This window comes from Vombatus ursinus, unplaced genomic scaffold, assembly GCF_900497805.2.
Source record: "Vombatus ursinus unplaced genomic scaffold, bare-nosed wombat genome assembly UNPS02014812.1, whole genome shotgun sequence".
Classification (NCBI taxonomy): Eukaryota; Metazoa; Chordata; class Mammalia; order Diprotodontia; family Vombatidae; genus Vombatus; species Vombatus ursinus.
This window is the reverse complement of record NW_020954590.1, coordinates 12,529,029-12,545,218: the sequence shown is the minus strand read 5'-3', so window position 1 is coordinate 12,545,218 and position 16,190 is coordinate 12,529,029. Positions and strand designations below refer to the sequence as shown.

Genomic DNA, 16,190 nt, shown 5'->3' with positions numbered 1-16,190 from the left:
CTGAGATATTATTATAGTAAAAGCTTTTCTTTATTCTTCATATTCTCAGTGTCACTAGAGAAACAATGAATTTTTTAAGCCTCATTTCCAAAGCAGCAAAATCCTCATACAGTACTTGAAAATATTATTCAGAGTATTAAGGCAGAACCCTATCAACTGAGCTTTTTTCTCATTTTGTTAGTCATGATTTTATCTCATTGAAAGTTTTATGCTATAAAATAATGACACAGCTTCCCACCCCTGCTACTTTCGGAATGATTAGATATTTAATGTTGTTCTTCCACCAAAACCCTATAAAAGCTCCCTCATTTTCTTTTATTGAAGGCTAAAAATAGCTGACTTGGGAGGTTTCTATGTCTCCCACTCATCTACCACCCTTATCTCCTGTTACTGCTCTGACCATCTTCCTGGCTCAATCTCGACACCTGGGTCACCACCCCCTGCTGGCAAATGAAAGAAAGGCTTGCAGTCAAAAGAGCTGAGTTTTAGTTCTGGCTCTGTGACTTTGGGTAAGTTATTTTTAGCTTTGAAGAACTTCAGCTCTAAAATGAAGATATAATATCTGACCTGCCTACTGCACACAATTGTGAAAATGAGGTAATGAATGTGAAAGCAATTTTCAAACTCTAATGTGCTACACACAAGGATGCTGTTGTAGTTTTTATTTTTTCCTATCCCACCTGAAAGTTTGTTCTCTTTCTCACCCTTTGATTTTCTCCAAAACACATAGCTCAAAGCCTACCTCCTTCCATGAAGACTTCTCGGTCAAGGCTAACATGAGGAAAGTACTCACATCCACACATAGCCCTCCAGTGCACCTTTCCCCATGTGACATAGAAATATTAACTTCCATACTCCCAGGATCTGTGATTTTATTGGTGGGGGTGATGCCACTCATGTGGATAATAACTTTTCTACAACTTATGTTTCTCTAACAAACATTTTTTTTCTGGTGAGGCAATTGGGGTTAAGTGACTTGCCCAGAGTCACACAGCTAGTGAGTGTTATGTGTCTGGGGCCAGACTCCTGGGCTCCTGATTCCAGGCTGGTGCTCGATCCACTGCACCATCTGGCTGACCTCCTTTCTACAACTTAGATGATGGTTTTTGAACGTTGCCATGGCCAAAAAATTCATCATGGCCAAATTGGTATTGAATATGTAAATAGAAGTACACACACACACACACACACACACACACACACACACACAGAGTTGTCTTGATTGTATATTTGCATTTTTTGATGGATAGGAAATAAACTTTTAAGAGCAGGGACCATAGCTTCTCAACATTTTTGTACCTGTATAATGCCATTTTATGAATATTTTTAAAAGTTAACCAATAAATCTTTCTTTGATCACTCTGGTCAACAATCACTTTGCCCCCAACCCTGACCTCACATACTGCTATATTAGGGAGTTTTCTAATGTATTTATTATGCAATAGTGTGTCTTGAAGTTAATGTGTTAGTATCTTAAACATGAAGATGGATGAAGTGAACGTTTAGAGTGACAACACTGCTAGAAGAAACCTTATATAAATTCATATACTAAGCTAAGTAATACATTAGTCCATGCTTATATATGTAGGGAGTACTAATAATTGGACCCCTCTAGGAAAGGGGTTACTTTGGTAATCATAACTATACTTAGCTCAGACAAATTTTCACTCTCTTCAAGTTAGTTTAGACCAGGGGTGGGGAACCTGCGGCCTCAAGGTCACATGTGGCCTTCTAGGTCTTCAAGTACGGCCCTTTGACTGAATCCAAACTTCACATAACAAATCCCCTTAACAAAAGGATTTGTTCTGTAAAACTTGGACTCAGTCAAAAGGCCACACATGAAGACCTAGAGGGCCACATGTGACCTAGAGGCCACAGGTTCCCCACTCCTGGTTTAGACTTCCATTTTATATGCCAGAATAACATAACTCACTGCAGCATGCTTGGTGTGGCATTTGTGAATACTCCTATTGGCTTTTCATTCTAGACAAATCATTGCAACTGTTGCCTTTTGAGCTTGGGGACTGGAAGCAGCCTGTTTTTCTCTCTATAAAAGATATAAAATATCTCTTGATATTCAACCCAAAAAGGTTGCTTCACTTTTCCATGCTATTTTTGTGGTTGGTTCCTTTGAGTATGGTAAGGCTCTAGTTTATCTTAAACATGCCAAAAACCCATCATGTCATTCTTCTGTTGGGAAGACTGATTCTGGGAGGTTAGACTTTGCTTCTCATTTTTCGTGAATAAGTCTCTTATTGTCTAGTCTATAAGTCATCTTAAAGACGCAAGAACAAGAGCTAGTTGTGTCGTAGATATTTGTTGGCATCTTCTTTCTGTAATAGCTATGCTAGTTTTCAAAATGCTAATAAAACTTAAAAGGAAAGAAAAAAAATAGGGACCTGGAATTAGAGTCAGAAAGACTTGGATTCAAATTCTGCCTTTGGCACATACTGCCTGGGTGATCCTGGGCAAATCATTTCACCTTTCAATGCCTCGGGCAACTTTCTAAATTATAGAATATGTGGCAATCTGCCTTGGAAGAGAAAATTTCTGGAAGCTCCTTACATCAATGAAATCACAGTTCTGGTCCAAAAGAAAAGAGTTGGTATCTTACCACTATAATGTCGGGTATGGTGCATGTGTAGACACCATCAGTTTCCTAAGAAGCATCATTCTCATGGAAGACACCAGAGAAATGCTTCTGGGAATAGGAAGGGTCCCGGAACTCCAGCCTAGCAGAAGCCAGTGATGCTGAGTCTGGACATGAACTTGCTAGGACTGATGCTATGGAGAAACTGAGCCTAATCCCTATTCTCCCCACCCATGTACAGGGGAGATTATACCTCCAAGGTGTTGGGGAAAATGTTCGTCTGTTTGTTCTTGACATATCTTTGAAGAAAATACCCCTTTGTAAAAAATTACCTAAGGTTAAGCCATTAAATAAAACTGGAGTGCTAGTCATTGGGCCCCTCAAATTCGGCCTAAAGTCAGAAAAAACTGAGTTCAAATTTGACCTCAGGTACTTATCAGCTATTTGACCCTAGGCAAGTCATTTAACTGTGTTTGCCTCAGTTTCTTCAACTGCAAAGTGGCAATAATTACAGCACCTACCTTGCAGAGTTGTTGCGAGGATCAAATGAGATGTTTGTAAATAGCTTGGCAAAGTACTTGGCACACAGCAGGTGCTACACAAATGCTTATTATTCCCTTCTCCTAAACTCTGCATCCTTCTCCTTCACCCCTTCCTTCCCCATACTGAGCATTGTTCTTTGCACACAGTAGACAATAATGTTGTTGCTATATAAAATCAATAACAGCCACACTGGATCAGCATCATGGTCTATCTGGCTCAATAATCTCTTGTAAAATGTAAACTTATTGAGGGCAAGGGTTGTGTGCTTCATAAATTTTCCTGAACTTTTTAAAAATTCATTAATATTTTTGCCTTTACTAACTTTCCCTTGATTGCAGCACCATAATTTATGACTCAGTGTACTAAATATCACAGATAAATAGAACATTAGAATCAGAACAGATGTTAGAAAACCACTAGTCCAACCCTCTCCTTTTACAGAAGGAGGAACCTAAGTAGTAACTTCCTTTTATTTATCCTCACCTTGTTCAGTTTCCAAAGAGTGTCCACTCTCATCTTGACTAATTACTGACATATTGCACTTTAAGATATATAAAGTAGTTTATATACATTATTTCATTTGAGTCTTCCAACAAACCTGTAAGATAGGTACCACAAGTATCACTATCTTCATTTTATAGGTGAGGAAACAATTTCTAAGAGGTTTGATGTGTCCATGGTTAGTGACACAGCTAGTGTCAGAAGTGGGATATGATCTCAGGCTTTCCCAAATCTAGGTTCAGCACTCTATCTGATGTGCTATGCTGGCTTACAATCCTAGCATTCTGGGACATGCTGAAAGACTTGTGATGACCTCATCCATACCATTCAAGATTTTATGGATTTTGGTTTTGTTCCCGTCTTGGTCTTTTAACCTTTGCCTTTCTGGTTTGGAGTATCCTAGTCTTTTAGCCTAGCCTTATACATCAATCCTACCATACTTTATGCCACTTTAGTGGACATTCTCTAATTCCATTATGCCCTTCCTGAGGTCGAATGGCCAGAATGATGTGCAGTATTCCAGAAGCAGATTCCTCATGTTTTCATATAAGGGTAGGATAATGTTTTAGAATCTGTATAACAGGCAGAGCATACCTCTTCAGATACTTGGCGACAATTTGAAGTGCATGTATGGCCCAGATATCACTTATAGGGTTGCTGCCCTGGTAAGCTGGTCGATTGATTGGATTTGAAGGGCAAGGGCTTCGCATGTGGTAAGGAAGGGCTGTGTATGATTCCAATGCATGGCTGGAAAGAAACAGTAAAGCAATTGAATGAAATGAAAGAGCTGTTTTGTCTCCACACAAACTAAAAATTATTGCTTTGAAAGTTTTTAATGTTTGTTCTACTGTGGATATGCTATTAGACCTTTTAGCTACTGATGGTTTTACCTATCATAGGGGTTGGTAAGTGGTGGCTCTGAAGTTCTGTAAGCCTTTAAGTACATATATTAGGCTTCTTTAGGCAAAACAAACAAGTGAAGTCATACTGATGTATTGACTCATTTCATTAAAGAGCAGATATTATGAACTGTGAACAGAATTGTTAGCTTTGGTGATAAGCAGGACTCAGGCCTAAAGTTCTCACCACCAATCCCCAACCTCAACTTTTCCAAAGCATGAAGCCCTCTTTGGGGGTACCCAACTTCTCTTGCTCTCCTTTGATGTCAACCTTTTTTTTCCTACCTTCACTTTCTCTCCTGTACTTTACCCTATCTATTTAAACCCCACACCTTTCTACTTCCAAGTTGACATTTAGCTAATTTAATAATCTTATTTTTATTGTTGTTCAATCATTTTCAGTTTTGTCCAACTCTTCACGACCCCCCCCCCCCTTTCCTTTATTTTTGGTTAGGCAATTAAATGACTTGCCCAAGGTCACACAGCTAGTAAGTGTCAAGTGTCCAAAGGCGGATTTCAACTCAGGTCCTCCTGACTCCAGACTATGCCACCTAGCTGCTCCCATGACCCCTTTTGGGGGTTTTCTTCGCAAAGGTGCTGAAGTGGTTTGCCATTTCCTTCTCCAGATCATTTTATAGATGAGGAAATTGAGGCCAGTTGGGTTAATTAACTTGTCTAGGGTCACACAGCTAATAAGGGTTTGAGGCCAGATTTGAACTCAGAAAGATGAGTCTGCTTGACTCCAGGCCTATCCACTATCTATCCACTGTGTCACCTAGCTGCCCCAATTTTACTTATGTACTAACTTTATTTTACTTATGTACTAACAGGAAAAGACTCCTGGTCCTTAGACAACAGGCACAGGCTGTCATCCTGATTATACTGTAAATAGCAGAACAGAAATACTTTAAAAAAGAAAAAAAGAAAAAAGAAGAATCACTTCACAGTTTATATATGGTCCTTACCAAAGTACATCAAAACCACTGTTAGCTACCACCCGTGGAGGCATGTGAAGTGTGTGCAAAGGATCAATTATTCCTAGGGTGGGTTTGATAGCTCTGGAGGCAATACCTAAAACATAGGAATTATAAGAATGAATTAGCATGAATATAATTTTTTAAAATGAAACATTTTTGTAATAATTCTGAAAAAAAATCAAAGAGATGAAATTTCTTACCTTTATGTCAAATGGCAATATCACATAGTGAAATTATACTTGCAAATGAAAGAGAGGTCACTTAATCCTTTAGTTTTAGTTTTAATTACTTAAGGCTAAAATGTTTTACTGGGATCCAAGTATTACACAATAGAGGCTATGCCCCATTTTAACTATGACACAGGTCAGTGACTGTTGCAATAAACAACTGGCTAAGCCCTCATTTTGGTATGCCAGAAAAGCTCAGATAAAGACAAGCCTGATGTGACACTCTGAGCCAGAGTCCAGGAAAAGAATGTTTGGGCAAAATTAAACTGGTTAGTGAAATGTGATTGTAGGTGTTGTTCTTTTTTGTTGTAGTTTTTGTTGTTGCTTTTTAGGGAAGGGGAAAATGTGGAAAGGAGCAAAGCATGCATCACAAATACATAATGGAATTTCTTAGCTAGGAAAATGTCTCATTGGTAGGGGAGGAGATTGGCATTTCTCTATAGCTATTTCGTTACAAATAAACCAAAGTGACCTTGGATAGCTACTTATTTGTATATTTATATTGAGAAGAGAAAAAACATATAGATATTAATACCCTTCTTCAATCTTATTCTCTTTATTTTTCTTATATCGGAATTTTATTTTTAAAGAAATTTTGGAAAGCAAGAGAGATGACAAAGCCAAGACCTACTGATAACTTACGGACATTAATGTTCTTACCAGTTTTTACTTTTAAGTGCTCATAGTCAAAAATGGCAACCCCTGTAGTCTCACTCCCAGTTCCAGCTGTAGTTGGGACTAGAATAAGAGAGTATCAATATCAGAATGCAACTCATCAAGAGCTTATGGAAACATTTAATCCAGCCTCAGAAAACAACGGACAAAATGACATGGCAGCAGGTCAGCTCTCCTGACCTCACTCATTCATTCATGTTAACAAAGTCTGTATTAGTTAGTGGAGGTGCATTATGGGAAGCTCTGGAGTCTTTCACACCAGTGCGCCAACAGCTACAGCTGTGCGTTCACTCGCAAGCTGCTCAGCACCCCTTGTAAGAAAACTCAAATTTGGGCTCTCTGAAAGGCATCTCCTCTGGCAACAAGCACGGAAATGTTCTGCTTTCGCTATGCTTCACGGTTCTGGACATCCTGTCAAGGTTTTAAACTTTGCTAATCACCCCTCTGTGTGATGCTGACACAGTTTTCACCAGGGGGTGCCATTTGCCAGACATCAATTATCCTTCCTCCTGCTGATACCTAATTCATGTCAAAACACTTCATTTGTCATCAACTGAATCCCACCACACATCACATCACAATGCTCCTTCACAATAGGCAGTGGGCTGGGGGTGGAAGTAGGAAGGACTGTTTTTAAGTGTAAATGTAAACACTTCAGCTAAAAAATGCCATAATATTGATAAGCTGCCCATAAAAATAGGAAAGGGAGAATGGCATAAAGATGCTAAAGTATGATGTGACTGGAGAGAAACCATTGTCATTTGCATTTGCATGTCCATGAAGAAACGGTAGCAGATGCAATTCCCAGCTGCTCCCATAATGTAGCTGATGCTGCCCACATGTCACTGGAGAGGGACAAAGCATGATGGCAGCTGAATGGTAGATCATATGGGAGAAAGGGTTAGGCCAACATTAGAAAAAACAATGAACGGTACACTTCACCACCTCAGTAGCCAGTAAGATGGATAAAGACAGAGAGAGATTTACAGCCAATAGGAATAAAATAATCTGTGTCCAAAAGCATAAACTTATTTGGTAGAGGGGCATGGTGTTGGGTAAAGAATTATCCTTCCCACATGGTATTACTTCATGATTTAAATTTAGGGATTCTTCCATCCACAAGTTTTCTTCATTTGTGAATAATAAAGATTGTAGAAATTGGACTCTAATATTTAATAATACCCATTTGTTTTCATCACTAAGCTGTCAAAATCCTGAAATGAAGTCAAAATGAGGATCATCCTCATGAAATGTCTTTTATGAAGTTGCCATTCTTAAATTTTGGATTAAATACTGAGGTAAGATTCCCTTCTCCCTCCCCCCAATGCATCGAAGGTGAGGAGGTTAAGCAAAAGTGTGCTTTACCTGCAATCAGTGGCTTAAGAGTCACAGTGACAGGTTTTCCTTTTCCAATGGGAGCATTGACATAATCTAAGAAATCACCATCAGGGCTGGATGCATACAGGTTGGCAGCTTTACAGGAGTCTATGGTAGAGCCACCACCCACAGCAACATAGGCATCAAATGCTCCTCTTTTGGCAAATTCAATAGCTTCCATGAAGCTTGGAGGAGAAAAAAGAATCTTGTCATCTTTCATCAGAAATTGGTGTTCTTATTATTAAATACTTCTGTTTAAGAACAAGTATTTATTAAATGCTTGCTATGTTTTGGGCATTGTGCTAGCTGCTGAGGAGATAATGACCAAAGTGAAACAGTTTCTGACCTTGAAGAGTTTATATTCTACTTCAGGGAAATAACATGGAGAGGCAATATGGTGTAGTGGAAAGAACACTGAACTTGGAATCAGAAAGACCTGGGTTCAAATCCCACCTTGGACACTTAGCTGTGGGTCCCTGGGCAAGTCACTTAACCTTTCTGTGCCTGTTTCCTCATCTATAAAATGAAAGGATTGAACTAAGTGGTCTTAGAAGCCCCTTTCAGTTCTAAACCTGCAATCCTGTGGACATCCACACAGAAAATAGATTGCAAAGAGTTTACAGAAAATAAAAACACAGTAATAAGATGACAGGGAACACTAACATAAGGTCCCTTGCAAATGTTAAGTAATAAGAGTGTGTATTTGCTACCATTTGAAGGAGCCAAAATCCTCCCCATATTTCACCTCCCCTCCCAGAGTACCTTTTATCAGTTGGTTCCACCCTGACATTATCGTAAACTTTAAAGTTTATGCCATTCTTTGTTAAGGAATTCATGACTACTTCTACTGGTGGCAGCTGGGAAAGGTTCTTATCTGTCATCAAACAGACATTTTTAGCACCCATATTTTGAAGGTCCTATAACACAAAAAAATAATAATTCTGAAGTGATAGCTAGATTTGTTAGAACCACGGCTCTCTTAACAGATAAATTTGAACAATTCAATTCCTAGAATGCCGTTTTTTTCTAGTACTCAGTTATCACCAATTATTATTATTTTCAATGAATGCCTGCAAAATAAAATGTAGACTCTTAAATACTTACCATGCCTACTTCTTTTGTCACTCCTGCCCCATATCTAATATTTGAAACTGCCATCTGCAAGAAAAAAGTGCAGTTGTAACAATATGATACATGCGTAAATGTATATGATGATGATAAGGACTTAATGTAAAAGCTTTAACATAAAGTTCCCATCTGCCATCCCCTCTTCTCTCACAATAATACTATTACTAGTAGTAATTAATAATGAATAATAATTACTAATAGGCTATTAAAAGAATAGTCTCAATATGGAAATGTTTTACCTGATTGCATATATATAACCTACGTATGATTGCTTATCATCTCGGAGAGAAGAGAGGAGGAAGGAATAGAATTTGGAACTCAAAACTTTAAAAAAAATGCTAAAAAATTACTTTGACATGTAATTGGGAGAATACATATGCATATACATACACTCATGCATATATATGTATATATATATATTAAGAAAAGAATAGTCCCACCTTGCCTTGAGCTTTTTCCAGTCCATCCTTCATATAGTTCCAAAATAAACTTCCTAAAGCACTGTTCTGATTATATGACATACTGCTCTGCTCAAAAATCTTTATGCCTATAGCACAATCTCTACTGCTTATAGCATAAAATGCAAACTTCTTGGTGTGGAATTTAAGACCTTTCACAATCCAGTTCCAACCTGCTTTCCCATCTTATTTCCTATTGCTCCCTGCCATGCACTCTATGTTCCAGACTAGACATTTTTCTCTTCCTTCCATCCCCTATTGCCCAGAATGCATTTCACCTTTGCCTTTTTATTATTTATTTACCTGAACTCTTTATTCCTTTAACGTTTTTTAAGTATGTGTCTTTCAAGGAGCCTCTGATCTGCTTCCCTCCCCCAAGTAAACAGGTCCTTCCCCCTCAAATTTTGCTAGTGTCCTTTTGGTGGGTCATTCTTCCATCATCCTCTTTTACTTATCTGTGTACATGTTATTTCCCCCTAGTAGAATGAGCTGTTCTGAGGGTAGAAACAACATCTTTTTTGGGGGGGCGGGGGGTGAGGCAATTGGGGTTAAGTGACTTGCCCAGGGTCACACAGCTGGTAAGTATCAAGTGCCTGAGGTCAAATTTGAACTCTGGTCCTCCTGACTTGTGCCACCTAGTGGCAGCAACAAATCACTTTTCATATTTGTATTTCCTTTGCTTAGCACTGGGGCTTCACACATAGTATGTTCTTGGTAAATGCTTATTGAACAGGATTGAACCTATGACATATTTAGTCTTACAGTATTAGCTGAATATCTATGGAGATGGAATTTTTATCATGTCTATGACAGAACAGAAGGCTTCTAGACATTTATTATCTGTTACATAGAGCTTCAAGATTTGCAAAGTGCTTTATATATGGTTATTTCATTTGGTCTTCATAATAATGTTAGGATGCAGGTCCTATTACCATCATCCTGGTTTTTTTCAAAAGAAGAAATTGAGGCAGAGAGAAGTTTAGGTGACTTTCCCAAGGTCATACAGCTAGTATCTGAGGCAAAATTTGAACACAGGTCTTCCTGACTATAGGTCCGACACTTTATTCTCATACCACTTTGCTGCCTCACAAGACATATCTATGCTAACATTATACCCTGAATGTACTTTCTACTAGAAAGGGTCCCTACAATTACAATGGGTTTACATCAGTTTAATTATCAGCTTTAAAAATATAAATATTTTATGATTTCAGTAATTATAGTCTTAAAAATCTCTGCCTAGCTAGGTTGCACAGTGGATTGAGTGCCCAGAGTTGGGGAGACCTGAGTTCACATTTGACCTCAGATACCTACTAGCTGTGTGATTCTGGGCAAGTCACTTAACCTCTGTGTGCCTCAGTTTCCTGATCTATAAAATGGGGATAATCATTAGAACTCCCAGAGTTGTTGTGAAACTCAAATGAGATAATAATTGTAAAGTGTTTAGCCAGTGTAGGTGCTACACAAATACTATTATGCTATTATTTTTTTTTTAATTAGAAGTGATCTTGGTCTCAGTGGTGGCCTTGCATAACAAATATGTAAAGACAAGCTTAGCTAAGTTTGAAGAGGCTCATTTACCAGGTTGGCAGCAGGGTGATCATGATTTTTTATTTTTTTTGCTATAGCCATTATAAATACGATCTACTAAGTTGTAGAGAGGTTGCTATATCTGTCACAATGATGACTTTACAAATGCCTGAACTAATGAAGCAAACTTTAAAAAGACACCAGATAAAAACAAAGTATTATTTTCTCTGATCATTCATAAGAAAGATTAAATTGTTTTCTACCTCAAATGCATAATCTGTTGTTTTCTCAGAGGCAGGAAGTCCAGGAGCTGGAAGGGAAGTTGAATGATGAAAATCAGTATCAAAGTGGGTCTCAACAAACAGAATATCATTACTCAAAATCGACGCAAGTTTCCAAAAAGTGAACATTTAAGTTTGCCTTGTGTGGATCCCTCTTTTTTTTTTTTTAAAGAAAATGTTGTGTCAGGTTTCACTGTTGCAATTCTAATTAAATTTAAAATATGTTTGTTCCAGTTTACCCTATAGCCCTAGACTGATGTTGTTGGAGGCATGGCCCTAATGCCACCATTGTCTTAGTTCAACTTCATTTTGGGGAGGCACTCATAAGTCATCTAACACTTGAAAGAGGAGGCTTACTTTGCCCTAGCACAGCAAAGACACAAACAAGATTACAGAGACACTTCACTTCCTTCTTTGGATAAGGCCCAACCCCCTCTCTATATGGAAATGCACTGGTCAGTAGGTCATCAGGGTATGGCGACTCATGTGCTCTTAAGGCCACCAAGGCCCACATGGCTGGGACTTTTTTTAGTCCTTAGATGATCAGGAAGCTGTAGTAATCACGTCCCAAAGACAGTTGTGTCTTCTTTTAGATAAAACCTCCCCATGGTGTGGGTGGGAGGAAAGAAGTTGTGTCCAAGAAGATGCCTTTCACAGATGCTTATTTTGAAAATGAATAGAATGATTTTAAATCTTCTTCATCTAATACATTACTAACCATGTAACTTAAAAACATGTCAACGATTATAGCCTAGGTAAAATGAATTGATATTTCCAGCCTAAATAGTGAATAACAAATACGTTATACAAATGTTATAGCTCAAACCCAATCTCAGATTAATGTAGGGCTAACATCCTTAGTTACTGGGTTGAGGACTCACTATTATACTTCTGGGAAAACTAGAGAAATGGTAGAAAGTAGGTTTTGGCCAACACCTCAAGCTGTATGCCAAGATAAATTCCAAATGGTTACATGACTTAGACATAAAATGTAACATCATAAATGAATTAGAGGAGCAAGTGGAAAAATATCTTTCAGATCTATTGATAGGATAAGAGTCTGTAACCAAATAGAGGCAGAAGGTCCCCCAAAATAAAATGGACAATAATGATTATATAAAATTTGAAATTTTTTCTTTTGCACAAATAAAACCAATACAGCTAATATTAGAGGGGAAGTGGGTAATAGGGGAAAACATATTTGTAGCAAGTTTCTCTGACAAGGATCTAATTTATTATTTTTAATGACTTTAATAATAACTATCATTTATATAGTACTTTAAGGTTTGCAAAACACTTTACAAATCTTATCTCATTTTATCCTCTAACAACTCTGGAAAATAGGTACTATTATTATCCCCATTTTACAAATGAAGAGATTGTGGCAGAGATTAAATGACCTATTCAATGTCACATAGCTAGTAAGAGTGAGATACAGGATCTGAACTCAGGTCTCCTTGACTCCAGATCCAGAACTCTATCTACTGTACTACCTTTCCACTTGAATGTATAAGTTTAAAAGTCATTCCCTAGTTCACAAATAGTCAAACGGTATGAACAGGTAGTTTTCAAAGGAAGAAATTCAAACTATAGTCATGACTCTCTAAGCTACAAATTACCCAGCAGGTGACAGTCTGCATTGATTGAGGATGTTTCCTATTTAGAAGTTTCCTGAATCAATGAAACCACAGATCTGGTCCTTCAATGAATGATGATGGTGATGGTGCTGATGGTGATGGTGATGATGACTGGACCTATGATTTCATTGGGAGCTCTGGGTAAGGAACTTCTATAAATACAGATTGGCACCTTCTTGGCAACTTCTAGTCTTAAGATAATTGTGTAGGACACTAAATTCTAATAGTTTCTAATATAATACCTTTTCCACTAAAGTCTCACTCTGATGCCTTATCTTGGGGGGTAGGCAAGGTGACCCTGGGTTCTCAAAGGTCATGCCAGTACAATGTGAGCTCTGGTTAGACCTGTCAAGTTAGAAAGACTTTGAGTAGGGGCCTGGGTGATAATCTGAGAACCAGCCTACCTAAATTGGAAGAGCTTCATCACCAAGTTGGCAGCAGGATGAAGAAATTTTTTTAGCCTTAGCAGCTCTGGAAGCCCATGTGCTAAATTGTGGATGTGTTGCACTCTGTATCAGTGAAGGGTGTGCCCATCCTCAGGAAATCACAGTGCTCTGAAGCATTTAAGTATAACAGCTTCTACTGTAAATATACAATTAGCCAATCTGGTCTGTAGTTTTAACGGACAAAGATTTGTAGAACAACATTGGTTACACTTTTATAGCTTGTTGTTGTTCTTCATTCTCAAAGCGGACCATGACATCAGGAAGGTGATGCTATGACTTGCAAGTGAATTGGATTTAAGTGAGGGAGGGCTGTGCAAGGTCACTAGTCTCATTTTCTCCTCCGGAGCCATTTGGGTCCAGTGGCCAGATATGGATCAGGATTGACTGGAGATGGCGCTGACTTTGTAGCTTTTTTAACTGTTTTTTTTTCCTTTTTTTATGGAGGAGATCCTAAACCTGTAATTTCTTCAGGAGGAAGACTTAATTGATGGACAATTTGTCTATAACTTATGGCCTTAAAAAACTGTCTGGGGGGCAGAGCCAAGATGGTGGAGTAAAAGCAGTGATTTACTTGAGCTCTCCCCCAAACCCCTCCAAATACCTGTAAAAAATGACTCTAAACAAATTCTAAAGCAGCAGAACCCACAAAAAGACAGAGTGAAACAAATTTCCAGCCAAAGACAGCCTGGATGGTTGATCAGAAAGGTATATCGCGCCAGGCGAGGAGAGGAGCGCAGTTCGGTGTGGGCATGCAGGCTGCAGCGACCCTGGAGCAGACCTTGGAGGACTGAATCATGGGCAGCTGTGGCAGTTTCCAGACTTCTCAACCCATGAACACCAAAGAAAACTTAGAAGGTCAGTGGGAAAAGTCTATTTCTGTGGTGGTGAGAGATCAGCATGGGGTCCCAGCCCCATTCCCTGGAGCTGCAGCTGCTTCCTGAGCTTCCGGCCCACAGACTGAGGGGGAATCGAGTGCCTGATCAGAGGGGGATTGCAGGGATCTTTCTGCTGGTGCAGGATTCTCTTGCTTTGTCCATGCTTGGATCTGGGTCACAGTTCTGGGTGGTGGTCCTGGGGCAAGGAGGAGTGCTGGCATGGTGGAGCTTGTAATGGCTGTGGAGAGGAAACTCTCCTCACAGTTCTAAGACAGAAAAGAGTGCTCATACACCAGAGCACAGGCCAGGAAAGGAGTAAACACCTTGCCCTTGAGCATAGCATCTTGGAAGAACTGAAAATTTAGAGGTCCCTAGAAATATCTCTGAAAACAGCTGCACAAAACCCCTGAAGCTTGGGACAGTACATTCTCCACACTGGAAACAGACTCCTACCTTAACAAAGGGTTTATAACTCAAGTAGTTGGCTGAGATCATGAGCAAGCAGCGCAAAAAAAGTCAGACTACATTATCTTACTCTGATGACAAAGAAGATCAAAACATGCAATCAGAAGAAGACAACGAAGCCAAAGCTCCTACATCCAATGCCTCCAAGAAAAATATGAATTGGTCCCAGGCCTTGGAAGAGCTCAAAAGGGATTTTGAGAAGCAAATAAGAGAAGTAGAGGAAAAGCTGAGAGTGATGCTAAAAGAGACCCAAAAAAATACTGAAGAAAATAACACCTTAAAAAATAGCCTAACCCAAATGGCAAAAACAGGTCCAAAAAGCCAATGAGGAGAAGAATGCCCTAAAAAGCAAAATTGGCCAAATGGAAAAGGAAGTCCAAAAGCTTACTGAAGAAAATGCTTCCTTAAAAATTAGAATGGAGGGGGCAGCTAGGTGGTGCAGTGGATAGAGGACTGGCCTTGGATTCAGGAGGACCTGAGTTCAAATCCGGCCTCAGACACATAACACTTACTAGCTGTGTGACCCTGGGCAAGTACTTAACCCCATTGCCTAACCTCCCCCCCCCAAACAAACAAACAAACGAACAAACAAAAAAAAATGAGAATGGAGAAATTGGGAGCTAGTGACAATTTGAGAAATCAAGGCACTGTAACACTAATCTAAAGGAATGAAAAAATAGAAAAGAATGTGAAATATCTCATTGGAAAAACAACTGACCTGGAAAATAGATCCAGGAGAGAGAATTTAAAAATTATTGGACTATCTGAAAGTCATGATCAAAAAAAGAGCCTAGACATCATCTTTCAAGAAATTATCAAGAAAAACTGCCCAACAGAACCAGAGGGCAAAATAGAAATTGAAAGAATCCATCTATCACCTCCTGAAAGAGATTCCCAAAGGAAAACTCCTAGGAATGTTGTAGCCAAATTCCAGAATTCCCAGGTCAAGGAGAAAATATTGCAAGCAGCCAGAAGGAAACAATTCAAGTATTGTGGAAACACAATCAGGATAACACAAGATTTAGCAGCTTCTACATTAAGGGTCCAGAGGGCATGGAGTATGATATTCCAGAGGGCAAAGGAGAGAGGACAACAATCTAGAATCACCTACCCAGCAAAACTGAGTATAATCCTACAGGGTAAAAAATGGTCATTCAATGAAATAGGGGACTTGCAAGCATTCCTGTGGAAAAGACCACAGCTGAATAGAAAATCTGACCTTCAAATACAAGACTCAAGTGAAACATGGAAGAGGTAAACAGGAAAGAGAAATCATAAGAGACTTATTAAGGTTGAATTGTTTACATTCCTGCAGGGAAAGATGATATGTGTAACTCATGAGTCCTTTGTCAGTATTAGGATAGTGGGAGGGAAAAAATTATATGTATGTATAGATAGATAGATAGATAAAGGACACAGGGTGAGTTGAAGATGAAGGGGTGATATCTGGAAAATAAAATTAAGGGGCAAAAGAGGATTATAGTGGGAGAAGGAGAAAGGGAGAAGTAGAGCGAGGTAAAATACCTCATATGAAACAGACAAGAAAAGGCTTTTACAGTGGAGAGGAAATGGGGGAAGGTG

The 16,190-nt window shown here is 38.9% G+C and overlaps 1 protein-coding gene across 1 annotated transcript in view; it reads right to left on the bottom strand.

Moving 5' to 3' along the window:
• LOC114054083 (hydroxyacid-oxoacid transhydrogenase, mitochondrial) overlaps positions 1-16,190 on the bottom strand; it is a 37,982-nt gene that overhangs the window by 15,297 nt on the left and 6,495 nt on the right. Inside the window, exons 3-9 of the mRNA XM_027877186.1 lie at positions 11,169-11,215; positions 8,894-8,947; positions 8,552-8,706; positions 7,778-7,974; positions 6,398-6,475; positions 5,499-5,604; positions 4,229-4,381 (exon numbers count right to left, since the gene is read on the bottom strand). Of these exons, the coding sequence (XP_027732987.1) occupies positions 4,229-4,381; positions 5,499-5,604; positions 6,398-6,475; positions 7,778-7,974; positions 8,552-8,706; positions 8,894-8,947; positions 11,169-11,215 (790 nt within the window). The remainder of the gene's footprint in view (positions 1-4,228; positions 4,382-5,498; positions 5,605-6,397; positions 6,476-7,777; positions 7,975-8,551; positions 8,707-8,893; positions 8,948-11,168; positions 11,216-16,190) is intronic.